The following is a 17,917-nucleotide window of genomic DNA, read 5'->3' on the forward strand; positions in this document are numbered from 1 at the left end:
CCACTAACTCACTGACTCTGAAAGCCCCGTAAAATGCTAAGCAGAATGTGGCTGAAAACAGCGTGGCCTCGTAATGAGAGTAGGTGACTAACTCGAGAGCCCCTAGCATGCCTTTCAGGATTTCGAAATCAATGGGCGCTCGATTATCAGGGGCCCTGGGCTCCTCCCTAGCCCAACCCTTCAAGGCGGCCCGGATGGGATAGGAGTTAGTGGGATCCGCCCCGCCAGACAACCTAGTGTCGTGGCTTACGGCTGCCAAGTGACTGCCCACCCATGAACGGCTTTTCCCCTGTCCCCTAGCCCACACCAGAAATGCTCGGACCTGGGACACCAACGCAGCCCCTGAAGTACCCAGCGCTATAGAGGTTGCTCTGAATGTTGCCATGTGGGCGCTGTAACGCTTTCTGGTACCTGGGGCCAGAGCTCTTTCTCCCATCGCTTTCAGGCTCCGTCCCACTGCAGGATCCTCCATAGATGGTCCGGGAATGGGGTCATCTGCGCTCTCGCCCGCGGCCAGGCCTCCCTGAATCGGAGCCACTGAAAACGAGAAAGAGCGTCAGCTGCCACATTTTGAATCCCCTCAATGTGCCTGGCTTTAAACTCCACATTGATGCGCAGGCATGCCCGGACCAACTCCCTTAGTAAGCACAGCACCAGCTGGCACCTGGCGGACTGGTTGTTAATTGCCTGAACGACCGCCATGTTGTCAGACCAGAACACCACCTTTCTGTCTGACAATGCCGCCGGCCATAGGTGTAATGCAACAACAATCGGGAAGAGCTCCAGCACAGTAACATTTTTGGTGATCCTACGCCTGCGCCAAACATTGGGCCATCCCTGAGCGCACCATTCCTCACCCAAGATAGCCCCGAAACCTTCCCTGCCTGAGGCATCTGTGAAAAGACAAAGCTCCTGACTGTCAATCCAGGGCTGTTTCCAAATTACCGTCCCATTAAAGCGGGCCAGGAATTCGCTCCACACGACCCGATCTTGTTTCAAACCTGACCCCAGCTTGACCCAGTGATGTTTCTTTTTTACACCAGCGGTTGCCCTTGCTAACCTGCGGGCAAAGACCCTCCCCATGGGTATGACCTTTACCGCAAAATTCAGAGTCCCTAGCAGGCATTGGATTTCACCCAGAGTAACCTTGTCCCTACCCAGTAGATCGCAGATCTCCTGACGCAAGGCCTGTACCTTATCCGCAGGGAGTCGGGACACGCCCTTCACCGTGTCCAACTCGATGCCCAAGAATACCAAAACCTGCGCCGGACCCTCGGTCTTACCAGGAGCTAAAGGTACACCCAGGTGTCCTGCCAATTCCTTGAAACATTGCAGCGCCCGCGCACATTCTTGCGAGTCAGCTCCCCCGATGAACAGAAAATCATCCAGGTAGTGGGTCACTCCCTCAATGCCATACCTGTTTGTTAAGGCCCACTGTAGGAAGGAGCTGAAAGCCTCAAAGTACGCACAAGACACCGAGCAACCCATGGGCATACACCTATCATAAAAGACCTGGTCCCCCCACTTGAAGCCCAGAAGGTGTTGGCTGTCCGGGTGTACTGGTAGCAGCCTGAAAGCCGATTCGATATCCGACTTGGCCAACCAGGCTCCCTTCCCTGCCCTCCTGATCATGTCGACTGCCAGGTCTAGGGAGCAGTAAGACACTGAGCATCTACCTTCGTCAAGCCAGGAATTCACGGAGTCCCCTTCTGGGTGTGATAGGTTGTGGATAAGACGGAAAGCCCCTGGCTCCTTTTTTGGTACCACCCCCAGGGGAGAAATCACAAAGTGGGGCATAGGGGGTGAGGAAAATGGGCCCGCCACCCTGCCCAAAGACACCTCCTTCGCTATTTTATCCCGCACTACCTCCGGGTGTTCCCTAGCTGATTTCTGATTTTCCGCATCCCTGCTCACTAAGGGGCCTTGATAAGGAATGCGGAAACCGTCTAAGAAACCCTCAGAAATGAGGGACCCTTCCCTGCTAGCGCAACCGCGGAGTGCGCTGAGGAGGTTCTTTACGCAGATGGGAGAGGGCCCTTTCACATGGTCGTGTGGGGCAAGGTCATGCGCGCTGGCAGATGTGTTCGCAGGGGGCCAGAGCGCAGGAGGGGGGGACCCCCCCGGGCTACTTGCTCAAGGAAGGCTTGTCGGGAGTGTCGCGCTTGGAGCATGCAGTGGCGGCATGGGGTGCCCCGCACACACTGCAATTGTGTGAGAAACGGCATGTTTTGTCCCAGGAGCAGAACCCTGCATTGAAGAGCCTGCATGTTCCGGAAGACCGTGCCCGAAAGCCAGGCCTGCGGCCCCCCCCACGACCGCCCCGAAAGGACTTCCTGTTCTGCCATTTCCCCTCCTGTTTATCCTCTTTCTCTTTGCTCTTTACGCTGCTCTCTGTACCTGACTTTGTCGTAGACCCCTCAGTATGCTTGCCCATGTGTTTTACCCATAAACGGACCTCCAACTGGTCCCACTCAAGATCTGGGCAGATTGCTCTCTGTCTGCGGAAGTCACAGTCATAGTGGTACCATCCCATGCCTCCACCCTTAGCAGCCTCTTCTGTAATCACGCTTGCATAGTGAAAAAGACCTGGCCCTTCGTCTGGGAATTTCTCCACTATTACTGCCGCAAAGATGGCAAAGGCCTGACCCCAGGTCACAATATTTTTTGCGGGATATAAATGATACCGCACCCTCTTGTCCTCTTCCTTGTTGCCCATCCTCCTGGTATCCACCCCCTCAGCCCCATGCATGAGAAGGGTGAAGATATCGATAAATTCCCTGCGCCAAATCCCTTCTTTGGCGACTAAAGGGACCATCCAAGCGAGTGAGCAGCGGCCCGACACTAGCGGGGCCGTAGTAACTAGAGGCTTAGGCACAACGGCTAGAGTTGGTGCCGGCATGGGTACCACCGGGGGAACCACTACTGCGGGATTGACCGCACTTGTCGCGTTCTCAGCCACAGCAGCAGCTGGGGGTGGGGGCCGCGGGAGTTCCACCGCAGCCGGCTGCTGACCCCAGACATGCGTGAAGCCCCCCGGCGCCGGGGTTACACTCGGTGGTGGTGGGGCGGACGGGCCGCCCACCAGGGGGGACCTGGCAAGCAACAGACCAGATCTGACCTCAGCCATGAAGTCTTTTAAAGTATCTGAAAGCTTACCCAGCTCCTCTGCTGATGCAAATGTCGCCTGGGGAGGGCAAGGCAGTCCGATATTCGTCCCCGTCCCCAAACCAACCGCCGCCTGGGGGGTCAATGGGGCCCTGTGTGGGGGCGCCGCTCTATTTCGTGCCGGCGGTTGCTCAACCGGAAAGTCTTTGCTCGTGGGGCGGCGAATTCTTTTCGACCGGGACGGGCCCGCACCTTCCCCTAAATCCTTATCTGTAGATGGAACGTCCATTGCTATCCCAGAGTCTGGGGGGGTACTGGCTTTCAATAGTTCAGTTGCCCAGGCTAAACCCTTGGCCCTTGTCAGCTCCAAGAAAGCGGCAATCCGGGCTTCCTCCGAAGTGCCCGGCACGGACTCCTCAACCTGTGTCCCTGGTGTGAAAAGGGGGGGGGGATAATCCTTGGCTGTCCATCTCTTAACCGTTGCTCTCTCTTACCTGTAATTGTGAAAGAGAGAAAATTACCGCCTGTTCGCCCCCCTTTGAGGCCGATTCGTTGCTCCAGAGTGCCACATGCTACTCCGAACAGTACCCCCTTCCCCCACCTGCCCGTACTTACTCCCGTCCGAGCCCCGAATATGTTTTTGGCTCGCGTCTCCCTGTTGCCACTTAATAAACCTCCAGTCACCGCCGCGGACGAATGTACTGAAAGAGAAACCAGCGTAAGCACAAAATTGGCAAACAGGAAAAGAGGGGGCGCTGTTATTACAGATCACTTTTAACCACACACACCCGTTTGCCTCCACCCCTACCCCCACCTCGAACATGGCAAGCCACATGGCGCCAAAAGTTGTTGTTTCGCGGGGGACTAGCGAATGTTGTGCGCGCTTTTGCGCTTTACATTACGCATTCAGGCTCGGGGAGCAGGAGCTCTGGACACGGATCTAGACGCGATGTCCCGATGCCATGAGAGCTCTACAAATTGTGTGTCCAACAGAGGCACCCAAACGCGGGAGAAGTACTTGGCAAATTACCGCATTTCAACATAAAAGTACCGTGCGCACTCGCAGCCAGTAAATACTTGGCGCGCTTACCGTAAGCATTCAGGCACGGGGGGGGCAGGAGCTCAAGCATGACACCTTACGATTCCACAAGATCCCCCAAACGTGTGAAAAGGACTGTCCAATTCCCGCATTTAACATCATTGTACCGCGCGCACTCGCAGGCACGGGGGGGCAGGAGCTCAAGCATGACACATTACGCGCAGCTAGTAAATTCTTGGCGCGCTTTTCCGTACGCAATCAGGCACGGGGGGCAGGAGCTCAAGCACTTGAGCAGAACGCGATGTCTAACTGGAGTATATGGGGTTTCAGCCTCACAACTCTCAGAGTAAATTGTATTTACCAGTGAAAATTCCAGTTATCCCTCCTTAAACCAGAACCCTACGAAGGGGGAAGTAGCTCGCAATTGCCCCCGAGACATGTCAAAAAGAGATTGTCGAAGTGCCTTTCAGTTAGTGTAATTGTTCTTCAAAGAACCGTCACTGGCCAGTAGATGGCGCTACTTCCACAGTGAAAAGAGGTGCTGGTGCGTGGTTTGCCTTGAACAAAGGACAGATCTCTAGGAACATGGAGACTCTTTCTTCTGCGTCCAGGAGCTCGGTCATGCTGAGCTCATTTAAGGAGAAAAAAACACATATTTAACAGAGATGCTTTGATGTGGAATTGAATATTATTGAAAACGACAGGAAGAACAACCAATACTAAAGGCAGAAGTTGTACAATTGCGCTTTTAAAATGTTGCATATGAATCAATTTCCCGTCCAAGTACAATACCTTGTCAAGGGGGATCAAACTGCATTTATGCAACTAATAGCATGGAATTGAACCAAGCGGGTAGGTTTAAACTCTGACATGTCACACTTATGCAGACAAAGTTTGTACAGACGAGGCTTGAACGGGGAGTATACCTGTTGTGGTACACCTCTACAGGCGAGGTTAAAATAGGTGTACCGTGGGATGTGGCACACTACCCTAGAAGGGGTTTAAAGTAGGTGTACCCTCTGATGTGGTACCCTTCTATACAAGGGGATTAAAGCCACCAACGCACATGTATTTGGGTTACGTTTCCCATCGTCCTTTGTTTGTTTTTGCTACCTACCATTCAGCACCCTTGAGTATCTGCCAGCCTACAAAGCCGAATCGGGATTATGATTCTCGTTTCAGGGGCTCCTGATTGTTTTGAGTTCTGTCTCTTGTTCTCATAAGCTTCCAGTCACCTGTCCATACATATATCTCGTGAAACGCCATAGATAATGCTGGCCATCCTCGCTTTTGTACAGTCTCTCTTTTGGTTTCTACTAATCCCACACTAATAAACATTTCGTGGAATCATTCTCTTTCTTGATTATACCGTTAGCTTATGTTAAACTCAAACGAAAATGGTTTTACGCAAGGGCTTCCTCGGATGTAGTGCCCTCCCACAGCAGAGGTTTAAAGCAAGGACTTCTCGGATGTAGTACCCTCCCCACAGTAGAGGTTTTACGCAAGGGCTTCCTCGGATGTAGTGCCCTCCCACAGCAGAGGTTTAAAGCAAGGACTTCTCGGATGTAGTACCCTCCCCACAGTAGAGGTTTAAAGCAAGGACTTCCTCGGATGTAGTGCCCTCCCACAGCAGAGGTTTAAAGCAATAACTTCCTCGGATGTAGTACCCTCCCACAGCAGAGGTTTAAAGCAAGGACTTCCTCGGATGTAGTGCCCTCCCACAGGAGAGGTTTAAAGCAAGGGCTTCCTCGGATGTAGTGCCCTCCCACAGCAGAGGTTTAAAGCAAGGACTTCCTCGGATGTAGTGCCCTCCTACAGCAGAGGTTTAAAGCAAGGGCTTCCTCGGATGTAGTGCCCTCCCACAGCAGAGGTTTAAAGCAAGGACTTCCTCGGATGTAGTGCCCTCCCACAGCAGAGGTTTAAAGCAAGGGCTTCCTCAGATGTAGTGCCCTCCCACAGCAGAGGTTTAAAGCAAGGACTTCCTCGGATGTAGTGCCCTCCCACAGCAGAGGTTTAAAGCAAGGACTTCCTCGGATGAAGTGCCCTCCCACAGCAGAGGTTTAAAGCACGGGTTTTGTCGGATGTAGTGCCCTCCCACAGCAGAGGTTTAAAGCAAGGACTTCCTCGGATGAAGTGCCCTCCCACAGCAGAGGTTTAAAGCACGGGTTTTGTCGGATGTAGTGCCCACCCACTGATGAGGTGTAAACTATGGGTTTCGTCTGTGATGAGGTGCCCTACAGAAGGGTTTACAAGGGGTCCATCATATGGGATGCTGAAAGTATATGTACCCTGTGATATGGTACACTCTCACAGAATTGGTATAAGGTAGGGCACTCTTTGATAGGGTACATTCCCGTAGAAAAGGTTTAAAGTAAGCAGGTTTACTCTCTGATGTGGTCTACTCTTGCGGAAGAGGTTTCAAGCAGGCTCCCCTGTGATGTGGTGTACCCCCACTGACGAGGTTTCGGGCAGGTTACCCTGTGATGTGGTGTACCGATACAGAAGGGGTTTATACCATGTTGCTCTGTGCGGTGGTCTACCATACAGAATGGGCTTAAAGTAGGTGCTTCCTCTGCATTATGGATGGATGTTTCCTCTCTGATGTGACGTGCTGCTGCTAAAAAGAGTTCGAAGTGTGTCCCCCCTGATGTGGAGTACCCCTACAGAAGGGGTTTAAAGCCTGTTCATCTATTATATGGTGCATCCTAACCATGGGGAGTTAAGTGGGTGTTTCCTGTGATGACACACATCTAACAAGGGATTTAAAGCAGGTGTTTCCTCTGGGATTTGCTGCACCCTACAGAAGTGATTTTAAGTGGGTGATTCCCCTCTGATGTAATGTACTTTTAAAGAGGAGGTTTAAAGAGGGTGTTTCTTCTGTGCTGTGGTAAACCCCAAAGAAAGGGCTTAATGCACGTGTTTAATCTGTGCTCTAATGCACCCCTTCAAAAGGAATTTAAAGTGCACGCTTCCGGTCTGATGTGGTGCACCCCTACAGAGGTTTACTGGAAGTGCCTTCTCTTCTGTGGTGTGGTAGACTCCTACAGGGGTGGATTAGAGTAGGAAGCCACTCTCTGATAAGGTACACTCTTACGATTGCGAGTCGTAAGCATTGTTCTGCAATATTACGAAGTTCTCCTCTTTCCATGTGATCTCTGTGCAGAAATTATTCCAATAAAGTGAGGTTGGACAATAGAAAATGTTTGCCTGACAAGAGTCGGTGTGTTGTCTGAGTATTTATTTGTAGCTAAGTAAGCACATACAGGTAACACAAAACATATACACTCATAGAGCCAAATTCACAAAGCTTTTTTCGATGACTAGTAGTGACTTACTACTGGAAACTTAGAATTAAAGGAACAGTAAGTTAAACTCAGAGAAAAATCTTTGTAGTTGGGTCTACAGATTTATAAAACTTCACAACCTAAAGTAAAACCTATAAAAATCATAATACTAAAGAGTATAACCAATTTATTTGAAATAATTCTTAGACTAATCAAATCTTTATATGTTACAGATAAAAATAATTCCAAAAATGAAGCATTTTTACATTATATGATATCATTATTTTTTTCAGAATATAAGTTCAAGCATCAGTCACCCATTAAGTACAGGTGTGCCCAAACCTGAAAAAATAAACATAAACCTTTTTCTAGCATCAGGATTTTTCACGAGGTTATAATATGGCGAACCGCCAGGGACATAAATATCTTATCCTTGTGCACAGAAAATATTTTCCTGGAAGTGAAACCAATTGCCCACTTTTGCAAACTCCCCCAAAGAAGTTCTCATAAAATTCTTGTAAACATTTAGAGTGATGGAATACCCAGTGTTGGAAACTTGCTCTCTATATAGTGCACCACAATGAGGTACACTGTGCAGAGAGCTCTTGCAAACCCCAAAGGAATTACTGAGGCACAAATGACACGCAAATGCTCTCTTTTGTGGTAGCGTGGGCGAGCAGTTAGGCATATCAGAGGTTAGGGCTAAGCATTTAGAAAGCAACTAAAGGCAGTAAGTGAGATACACACTAAATAAAGAAATCCAACGCTAATTTATAAAAATAACACATACTTTTCAATAAATTTAGATACCAAGATCATCGGACTCGGGGAAGTACTTTTTGAGTTATGAATTTATAAATTTTTCAAAAATTGACAGCAATTTCTAGATCTGTAATGTTATCCTATGGAGGAAAACATTTGTTGCATTCAGGCCCTTAGGAGCAACTTACGAGACGGTTCTTCAGGACTTAAGGTGAGTATGGGGTAAGGTCCACCGTCACATCCATAGGTCACCTCGGGAGGCTCTGGGGCATCCGGGTGCAGGGGTCTGTCACAACGTCACTCGTCCCATCCACTTCAATAGAAGAACCGTTCGGTTACAAAGAGGCTGCAAGCTGGAATTGGAGGTCCAGTCCAGGGGAATCCATGGGGGGCTCAACCCTTGAGATCCTCGGCCACACAAGGACGCTCTTGGTCTGTTTCTCCTCGGGCTGTGGGGCTCGGCTGCATTGGCGTCTTGTGGCGTCTGATCCTGTGCTGGAGTTTCTCGCAGTTGGAGGGAAGCCTTCAGAAAGAGGCTGCAGGCTGAAACTGGAAGTCTAATCTTGGCAAACCCAAGAATGGGCTTAGCACTTGTGGGTCTGGGGACCCCGTTGGCATTGTCACCTCCCTTGGATTCAGGCTCTGAAGCACGGGTGCATAGGCACTTTGAGGCGTCAGGTAGCAGCGGCTGCAGACTCATTCTTGGTCTTTGTTTCTGCTGCAAAGGGGCAAACAGGACAGTTGGGCCACTCTCAATGTTGGTCTCACTGTCCCTAAAGTCCCTTAACATACAGGTCGGTCTTCCTCGGCGTTGGTTTTCTGATTCGACACAAGAAGACTTGGCTGCTGCAAGGGGTCCGTTACCCCAGGTGTTGGTGTTGTGTGACTCCAGTTGGTCCTGGCATCCCCACACTTGGAGGGAGGACGTATCTGACCTGTAGGGGCACTGCTACCTCTTCCTGGGTGGCTGCTGCATCGATAGTCCCCATAGGCGGCAGGTCAGTGTATTAGGTCTTGCTTCTTTGGTGCCTGTGTCTACAGAGGAGTGCCTCCTCTACTGCAAGGGGGTTTCTTTGGTGATTGGTGAAGCACTGACAGTCCTCCGGGTTTCTTGGAGCCTCCACAGTGTCAGGTCAAGTCAGGAGCTCCACGAGGGCAGGGTGCAGCAGGCAGGCTTGGCACCAAGTCAGTTATGCTCCTCGGTTCTCGGGTCAGCACCTTCTCAGTTAACTTCTTCTTTTGTGTCCGTTGAAATCTGAAGACCTAGTATCAACGAGCCACTAAATATTCGATTTAGAGGTGTTAAGGGGAGTAAGGGGTAGTAGCCAATGGGCTACTTACCCCTGGGGTCACTACACCCCCTAGATAACCAAGTTCTTTGAGGAATGGGCATCACCCTGTCCCAGAATTCCGAATTCCACCACACACAGTATGGTGGAATTTCTAACATCGTGTTCACGTCAGACTAGGTCACCCTAGAGGTGTGTCCAGCCTGGCAGTGCAACTTGCCTCCTGCATACCTAGATTTCCCGCCTGTCTTGGCACCAGATGGTTCAGGGCTGGGGGTTTCGCATCCTCTCCTGTGAGGGAAGCCAGATTCGCATACTAAAGGAGGTAGGGTCTTTGAAGTCGCCTGCCTTGAAATGCTAACTAACAGGTCATTCTGTGGGAGGGTGGTGTAAACACCCTCTGCATTAGCAGGCTTTGTTTCTGGCCTCCACAGAGCAAGGCCCAGAACCTAGTCTGTGGTGGTAGCCTGGCTAAGAACAGTCGGTCAGCAGTGCACACTAGCAATTGGTAGGTTTTCAGGGGGCACCTCTAAGGTGCCCTCTGGGTGCATGTATTAATAAAGCCATTACTGGAATCAGCGTCGATTTATTAATACGAGGTGTTTGATACAAAACACCATATGTTTCAGTCGAGCCATTATGTAGCTGGGAACTCGTTTTGACCAGTGCCCAGTACATATGTTAAGATGGCTTCCCTGCTCATTTGCAATATCTAGTAATATAACTAGATATCACAGGGGCACATCTGCTCATGCTGATATTTCCTCACATAAAATATAATGCACCCAATGTAGGAGGCTGGCTCTGTATATGGTATGCCACTAGGTGGTTATACCATGCACAGAGTCCAGAGATTCCCCAGAAGTGTACAGGGCTCAATTTAAAACCCAAAGTGCTCTATTAGTGTTAGTGTGGGCGAGCAGCCTTAGGCCTAACGCAGAGGAGTGTAAGACATTTATTGCACAGCATTGACCGACAAGGAAGAGAGAAAGGGAACAGGCTTCATTGTTGCAGGGCCTACTCTGCTTCTCATCCTTCTGTCCAGGTCACTGCCTCTGGGCAGCTGACCTAACCCAACTATAACAGGACCCATTTTAAACTGTGTTAGATCTGCTTGGCTTTCTCTCCTTTCCTTGGGGAAGAGGTAGCTACCTATGCTAACCTTATTCTTGCCAGGGCAATGCCTAGCTTACCCAAAGAGGTTAGCCACAGATGGATTCACCCCACCATGACCAGCAGGGTCAGGGGGCCTAACTTGGTATTTGACATGGGGTTAGACCACCATGCCAAGGACAGTGCAGTCATAAAGGCTAACGCCCAGCAGAAGCTACTGACAGCTGTCAGCACCTGGAACCACACCTTTAGCTCTCCGCTGACGGATGGATGGGCTTACAAACAGGACTCTTTGGGTTTGGGGTTCTACTGTTGTCTTAAAGTGGGCGGTTACCATATCCTGTAGCAAACACCCTCCGTCCATTCTCTTCTGTTAGCCGAGGAGCCACCATCTCATGCATAACAGCTGCCTGACTATCCAGGACTTCTTGTGGGGCAGGTCGGGCATCACCAGCGCCGACTATGGAATCCTCTCCAGCAGGAGCAGGATCTCCTTGGCTCACTGGAGCTTTGGCTAAAAGTTGCCCGCCTTTCCTACACATTTATCTTCTTCGCTTCTTTGGAGGCCTACTTGTACTAACCACAGGTTCAACACCTTCAGAATCCTTAGGAGAGAACTGGCACTGCTCCAGTATCTCTTTTGGGCTCTGACCAACCTCTGGGAGGTCATTTGCAAGGAGACAATCAAGGGGAGGTCTGAATTGACTACGACCCTCTGCCAACTAAGGGACCCAGATATTTTTAGAGAGACTAAAGCCACAGGCCTAACAGTAACCCCTCCTGGGACAACCCTTACTCTCGTAGTCTCACCAAGGATATACTGGTCTGAGGATGCCAGCCTGTTATGCACAATGGTATGGCTGGCACATGTATCCCTAAGGGCAGTGACTGGAATTCCATTTACCTCAGGGAAATGGAAGTGTTTGCTTCCTTCTGGAACTACTAGCTCACCGTCTGTCCCAACTTACCAGTTAAAAGCTAAAAGGATGTCCTCGTCCGAGGAGCAATCCTCAGGCTACACTGACAACCCCAGTGCCTACCTTTCTCTTGGGACAAGCTAAGTCCCCTCTGTAGTGCCCAACCCGCTGACAATCAAAATAGGGCCTACAGTCCATTACGTTTTTAAGCTTAGGGTCCCCACTACTCTGTTTACAACTAGAGGTAGGGTGGAGCGTACTATCCATCTTTTTAGGGGACTGAGTCTCTGAAGGGGTTTCCTTGGAGGACTTGCTGCCTTCTTTGTTCTGTGGGCCTGAACCCCATTTCTTGGAAACTTTCCCAGATGCTTTTTGGGTCTCCTAGTCCTAACCCATACATCAGCTTTCTTGGCCAGCTCTCTGGGACTCAAGAGTGATGTGTCTACTAGATGCTAATGTAACGTCTCTGATGTACAGTTTGCTAATATGTGCTCCATCATAATCAAATTGTAGACCCCTTCATAGTCCTCCACCTTGTTACCTTTTAGCCAGCCACCTAGGTATATCTGTCCCTGAAGTCCCTCGTCATGCAGGTGAGTCTTCCTCAGCATTGGTGTCCGGACAGTACACAACAAGCCTTGGCTACTGCAAGGGGTTTGGTATCCCAGGTGTTGTGCAGCTCAGGTCAGTCCTGGCGTCCCCACGCTTGGAGAGAGGACATATCTGACCTGTAGGGGCACAGCTACCTCTTCCTGGGTGCCTGCTGCATCGATAGTCCCCGTAGGCAGCAGGTCAGTGTATCGGGTCTTACTTTTTTGGTGCCTGTGGCTGCAGGGGAGCAGCTCCTGTACTCCAAAGGAGTTTCTTTGGCAATTGGCAAAGCACTGGCAGTCCTCTGGGTTTCTTGGAGTTTTCACAGTGGCAGGACAAGTCGGGAGCTCTACGAGGGTCAGGTGCAGCAGGCCTGGGTTGGTGCCAAGTCAGTCATGCTCCTCGGTTCTCAGGTCAGCAGTCTTCTCAGTCCGCCGCTTCTTTTGTCTGTGTGGAAATCTGAAGTCCTGGTATCAGGGGTCCCTTGAATACTCAATTTAGGAGCGTTAAAGGGAGTCAGGGGTAGCAGCCATGGGCTACTTAACCCTGGGGTCACTACACCCCTTAGATGACCACTTTCTTTGGGGGTGGGCATCAACCTAACTCAGAATTCTTAATTCCACCACACACAATATGGTTGAATTTCTAAAGTTGTGTTCATGCCAAACTAGGTAATCCAAAAGTTATGCCCAACCTGACAGTGCAACATGCCACCTGCAGCTAATTTTCCTGCCTGTCCTGGCACCAGATGGCTCAGGGTAGGAGGTCGGCATCCTCTTCTGTGAGGGAAGCCAGATTTGCATACCAAAAGTGGTGGGCTCTTTAAAGGTTCCTGCCTTGTAATGCTAATTTACAGGTAATTCTGTGGCAGGAGGGTGTAAACACCTTCTACCCAAGTAGGTTTCGTTTCTGGCCTCCTGAGAATAAGACCCTCACCCCCGGGGGTCAGAATCTATTCTGTGGCAGCAGGCTGGCTAAGACCAGTCCCTCAGCACACCAGTAGTTGGTAGTTTTTCAGTGGGAATCTCTAAGGTGCCCTGTAGGTGCATGTATTAATAAATCCATCACTGGAATCAGTGTGGATGTAATAAAATTAGGTGTTTCATATCAAACACCATATGTTTCAGTGAAGCCATTATGTAGCTGGGGAACTGCTTTGGACCATTGCCCAATACATACATTAAGATGGCTTCCCTGCTCACTTGTAATGTCTAGTAATGGAACTCTACATCACAGGGGCATATCTGGTTATACAGATATGTCTTCACATAAAATATAACGCACCCTGCCTTAGGACTCAAAGGCCTGCTGTAGTGGTGGCTTACATATATTAGATGCAGTGACTTTGGCAAGAGACACAGGAGTGTGTCATGTCATGTTTCCACTCATGGTTTGCACCATGTCACACAGCCTGCAATGGCAGTCTGTGTGGAATGTGTATGTGGGTCCCACAGAATGGCAGAAGATATGCTGGAGCCCTAGGGATCCTCTTTAGGACCCATGCCCTAGGTACTTAGGATACCATTTACTCGGTACTCACAGGGCTGTTAAAGTCTTTTCCCAATTGTAGCACAATTAGACAACGCCTTGATTTAGGGAAGGAGTGCGGCCATTGAGGTCTGGTTAGCACGCCTCAGTGCACAGTCAGAGTCGAAAATCAGCATCCAGTAGCTAAAAAGGGGGCAAATGTGGCGGGGTAATTGCGACAAAAGCCCAGTTTTCTACATCCAGTAAATACCCCCTTGAAATGTTGCATCATTAGGAGCTTCTCAGTGAGGGCAGCCCGATCACGGAACGCCCTCTGGTCATTCTCGCATGCAGCGCAGGCTCTTTCAGCCTTTAGAAAGACATTGAAAACCTGGCTATGTTCTCAGTAGTTTAGCTCTGTTTCGGTTTGCTTTTCTTTTCTGTTTTGGCATTACTCAGGGCAAGGACACCTTTATAGGTAACAGTTGTGCTTTACAAAACTATTAACATACCATAACAGCTATAGTCTGCAGAGGGATATATCGTATGTTTAATTATCGCCTCCTAAATCAGTGAATAAAAAGATCTCAGGGTTGCAGATGATAAGGTGAAGTACTGGTTTAGCACCAATGATTCTCTCTAGCCAAACTCGAAGTAAGGCCGGGCTCCAGCCATAGTGATTCCATGGAGGTTGAGATCCATACCCCAAAGAACCACCTCCTATGGAGCCCTCCAGATCCTCACTTGAATATTGTAGGGTAAGTAGCCCCAACAGTGCCCCATACTTCAATATTGGTATTATATTGCAGTGGTAGGCCCTCATTGACGGGGGACACGAGTAGTCCTCACAAGCTCTATTAAACTTCACTAGATCCCTTGCAAGTATCTGAATGGATATTCTTTTTCATCGATGGACCAAATCAGCTTACTACCAAAAACTCTATCCACGTATCGATAGGATTTAGTAGGAGCAGGCTGACTGGGTCCAAAGAAGCCACCCATGCAAAGACCGGACTGGCCATTCTGCAACTGTGGCCTTTTCCCAGCGAGCAGCAGGCCTAGGGGTTGTTTAGAGAGGAGGATGGGCAGTGGTACCAATCCTTAAACCCCCCAGGGCCCTATTCTTGTCCTAGTCTCCTGCAGTACGGAGTTGTTTTGAACATTTTTGCCAGGGCTGATTTTGAACTTCCAGCCCAGCTCTGATCCACCCTGACACCGGGCTTTGTCACACGTCATGATATGAACCTTAAGCAGAGTAATGATAAAATTCATTTTTTATGAAAAACGGGGGCGCCATTTGGAGAACGTGGCTAAGTTTTACATGTAGGGTTTCAAATGCAAGGTGGAGTGCAGTTACGTATCTTGAGCCCATATTAGTCGGGAACAAACACACTTTAGTATATTTACACTGAATATATGTCGTTATTACGCATTCCGTTGCAACGCATGCCTTTACCACGCATGCGTTACAACGGAATGATTTTTCTACGCATAGCCTTTACCTCGATTTTTCCTTTACCACGGTTTTTTTTTTAGGGGGGGAAACCCCCCCCCCCCCAAGCCCCCTCTTTTTTCTTTTTTTTCCATTTTCTCACGTCTTCTGCAGCACTAAAAAAGGACTGACGCATTTTTTCGTATGAGGTAGAAGACGTTCCGTGAAGACGTTGCTTGCGTGATAAAGACGGTCGTGGAAGCAATACGCGTTGTGAAGACGTTTACGAGGTAAGTGTACCGTTGTAAACGTAACGGTTAGAAAAGCCTTCGTGGTAAAGGCTGTTTCCCATTTACACTCTGTGTCACACGGGCACAAGTTCACGGGGAGCGGGCAGCAACAGCCCTGACGCAGGCCATCCCTGAAGGTAACCCCTTATTTACCTCCATCCCTCGCTTTTCCCAGGAATTTTTGTAAATTTCACTAAGTCGCACAATTGGATATCCCAGGGCTCACCTTTTCAACAACCTACCCACATTATGGCCCTTGTACGTACAAACTTATATAGTGCTTAAGATGCGCTCTTCAAATAGCAGCTGAAGAAGAGGGGCCGATAGGAGGGGTGGCTCTAGCTGTGAGACAGATTTTTTGACAGCCTCAATTTCCACAACCCCAGCAGGGACCAGTGTCCTGGAGACAGGGTTTCGGATACCATAGCAGGCGCCAGTGTCCCTCAGCAAGTACTTCCTTTAGATGCTCCCCCTCCACCTAGCTGCTCTCAGTGTCCCTCAAAGAGTACTTCGGATAGATACTGTCCTTCATCCCAGGGGGCGTCAGTGTCCCTTCACAAGTACTTCTGACTGTGCTTTAAATGAGCAGGGTCTGTGCGGTGCGGAGTACCGGCACTTTTTTTTATTTTGAGAGGAAGAGTACCTGCACTGGAGAGTACCGGCACTTCACAGGTACTCTGATACAGAGTACCTGCACTTCTATTGTTCCATTTCAAGCACTGACTTCTGACGGATGCTGTCTCCCTACTCCCACGAGGTGCCAGTGTCCCTCAGAGAGTATTTTTCATAGATGTTGCCCCTTCCTCCGAGCAGGCATCGATGGTTCTCAGAACTTCTGAAAGATGCTGCCCCCTCTCCCCGGGTAGTGTCAGTCTCCCTAATAGAGTACAAGTGATAGCTGCTCCCAATAGGTGTCAGTGTCCCTCAGACAGTACTACCTCTGATAGGGTCTGTCCCTGTGACTCCTGCCAGCAGGTGGCAGCATTCTTTAGAGAGTACTTCTGGCAGATGCTTCCCTTCCACCCAGCAGGTTTCAGTGTCTCTCAGAGAGAACGTCTGATCGACCCTCCTTCCCAGCAGGTGCAGTGCTTAAGTTGAGCCGGTGATGGCCGTGGGGTGCACCGGCACATATTTTTCTGTATCACATATTTATCGAGTGGAAGAAAGGAGCAAACGCACAGATCGGAAAGACAGAGGAAGATAAAGTCGGCAACCCCGTCTGACTGAAAGTAGGAACCTGCAAGGGCAGAAGCAGGGCAGTGGGAGGCATGAAGTGGACTAAGGATCACCTGCCTTGGTGTTTGGCGCGCGCACGTTTAATATTCAGGGCTTCGGGCCCCAGCACCCACTCTTTAACAAATGAGTCACTGAGCAGACGTCAGTGTCCCTCAGAGAGTACTTCGGGTAGATGCTGCCCCTTCCTCCCAGCAGGTGTGCCTCAGAGAGTGCTTCCGATAGCTACCCCCTCCCCCACAAGGAGGCAAGTGTGAACCTGAGATAGGGCTCCTTGTGACGTGACCCTCATCCACCTCAGAGGCAAGTGTCTCTAGTCCCTCAGAGCAGGGCCTCTGGGAGGTGCTGCCTCTCTCCCCATCAACTGTACCCGTTGCCGCCCCATCCCCTAGACTCGAGCAGAGGCCGCGCCCTCCCGCCAGAGCACACATGAGAGATGCAGGGAATCCTGGTAGGCAATGCCCGCCAATCACCAGCAGGTACCATTACCGGTGTACCTTTTAGGAAGCCCCCGGCAGCAGGCCCCGACTCTCGGACCCTGCCTAGGAAGTAGCAGAGCTGGTTCTGCACGTGCAGGCGCTTCCCAGGGATGGAGAACAGAACCTTGGGTATTTCCAATTCCTGCATCATCCCTTAACCCCTCAGCTCCCGGCTGACAGCGGGCCCGGCCTCCCCTCCTCCCGGGCAATTCCCGGGCTATTGTTATTGTGGTGTCTGTCTGCAGGTGTGCTCCGCAGCCCGCCAGGCCTCCCAGCTGCGCCCGCCTCTACCAATGGCAGCGCTGCGTGCCTGCCTCTGACGGCGGAGGGTGGGTGGGCGCTATTGTTCGCGGCCTGGCTGCGAGGCGCAGAGAGGAGGCTGCGCGGTGTACCGAGCCGTCAGGGAGTGGGCGCGGAGATCCGATGAGCGGCCACCGCCCCTGGCTCCGCGCCGCCCGCCTCAGGACTCCCAGCCGGGCGCGTCCCCTTCCATGAGCTCCTATGTACGAGGACCTGTACCTCCATGGCCGGGAGGACTCGGAGGTGGTGAGTGAAGGGCGGGACGCGCAGGCGGGGCTGGAGGGGGGCGACCCGGCACGGGTGGATGAGGGCTGAGGGGTGTCGAGGGCGATGGGTGGAGAGGATCTGGGACTTGGTCCGGGGGGAGCGGGGTGAAGCATCTTTACAAGAAGCAGGCGTGATGGTGTATGTAGGAATTGGGAGAGGTGCGCTGGGGGTGTCTGTGGGTGCCAGATGCACAGAGAAAGCAGGGTCTCTCTCCGGGCGCTGGTTGGAGAAGCGGTGAAGGGACTCTGTCTCTGGGTGGGGAGACAGGGCTGGGAATCTCAATCTCTGGGTGGAGAGGCAGGGTAAAGGACCAGCGTCTGGGCACAGGCGGTTTTGGGGGTGTCTGTGT

At 50.8% G+C, this 17,917-nt stretch overlaps 1 protein-coding gene across 3 annotated transcripts in view; it reads left to right on the forward strand.

Moving 5' to 3' along the window:
• CACNB3 (calcium voltage-gated channel auxiliary subunit beta 3) overlaps positions 1 to 17,917 on the forward strand; it is a 249,587-nt gene that overhangs the window by 93,394 nt on the left and 138,276 nt on the right. The window contains exon 1 of one of the 3 annotated variants that reach the window (XM_085600394.1): positions 16,991 to 17,547. The exons of the other annotated variants lie outside the window; for them this stretch is intronic. Coding sequence (XP_085456520.1) covers positions 17,503 to 17,547 — 45 coding nt within the window. The 5' untranslated portion in view covers positions 16,991 to 17,502. Of the gene's footprint in view, positions 1 to 16,990; positions 17,548 to 17,917 lie in introns of those variants that run through there. 3 annotated transcript variants of the gene reach the window in all.

Source organism: Triturus cristatus, chromosome 4_2 (genome assembly GCF_964204655.1).
Source record: "Triturus cristatus chromosome 4_2, aTriCri1.1, whole genome shotgun sequence".
Lineage (NCBI taxonomy): Eukaryota > Metazoa > Chordata > Amphibia > Caudata > Salamandridae > Triturus > Triturus cristatus.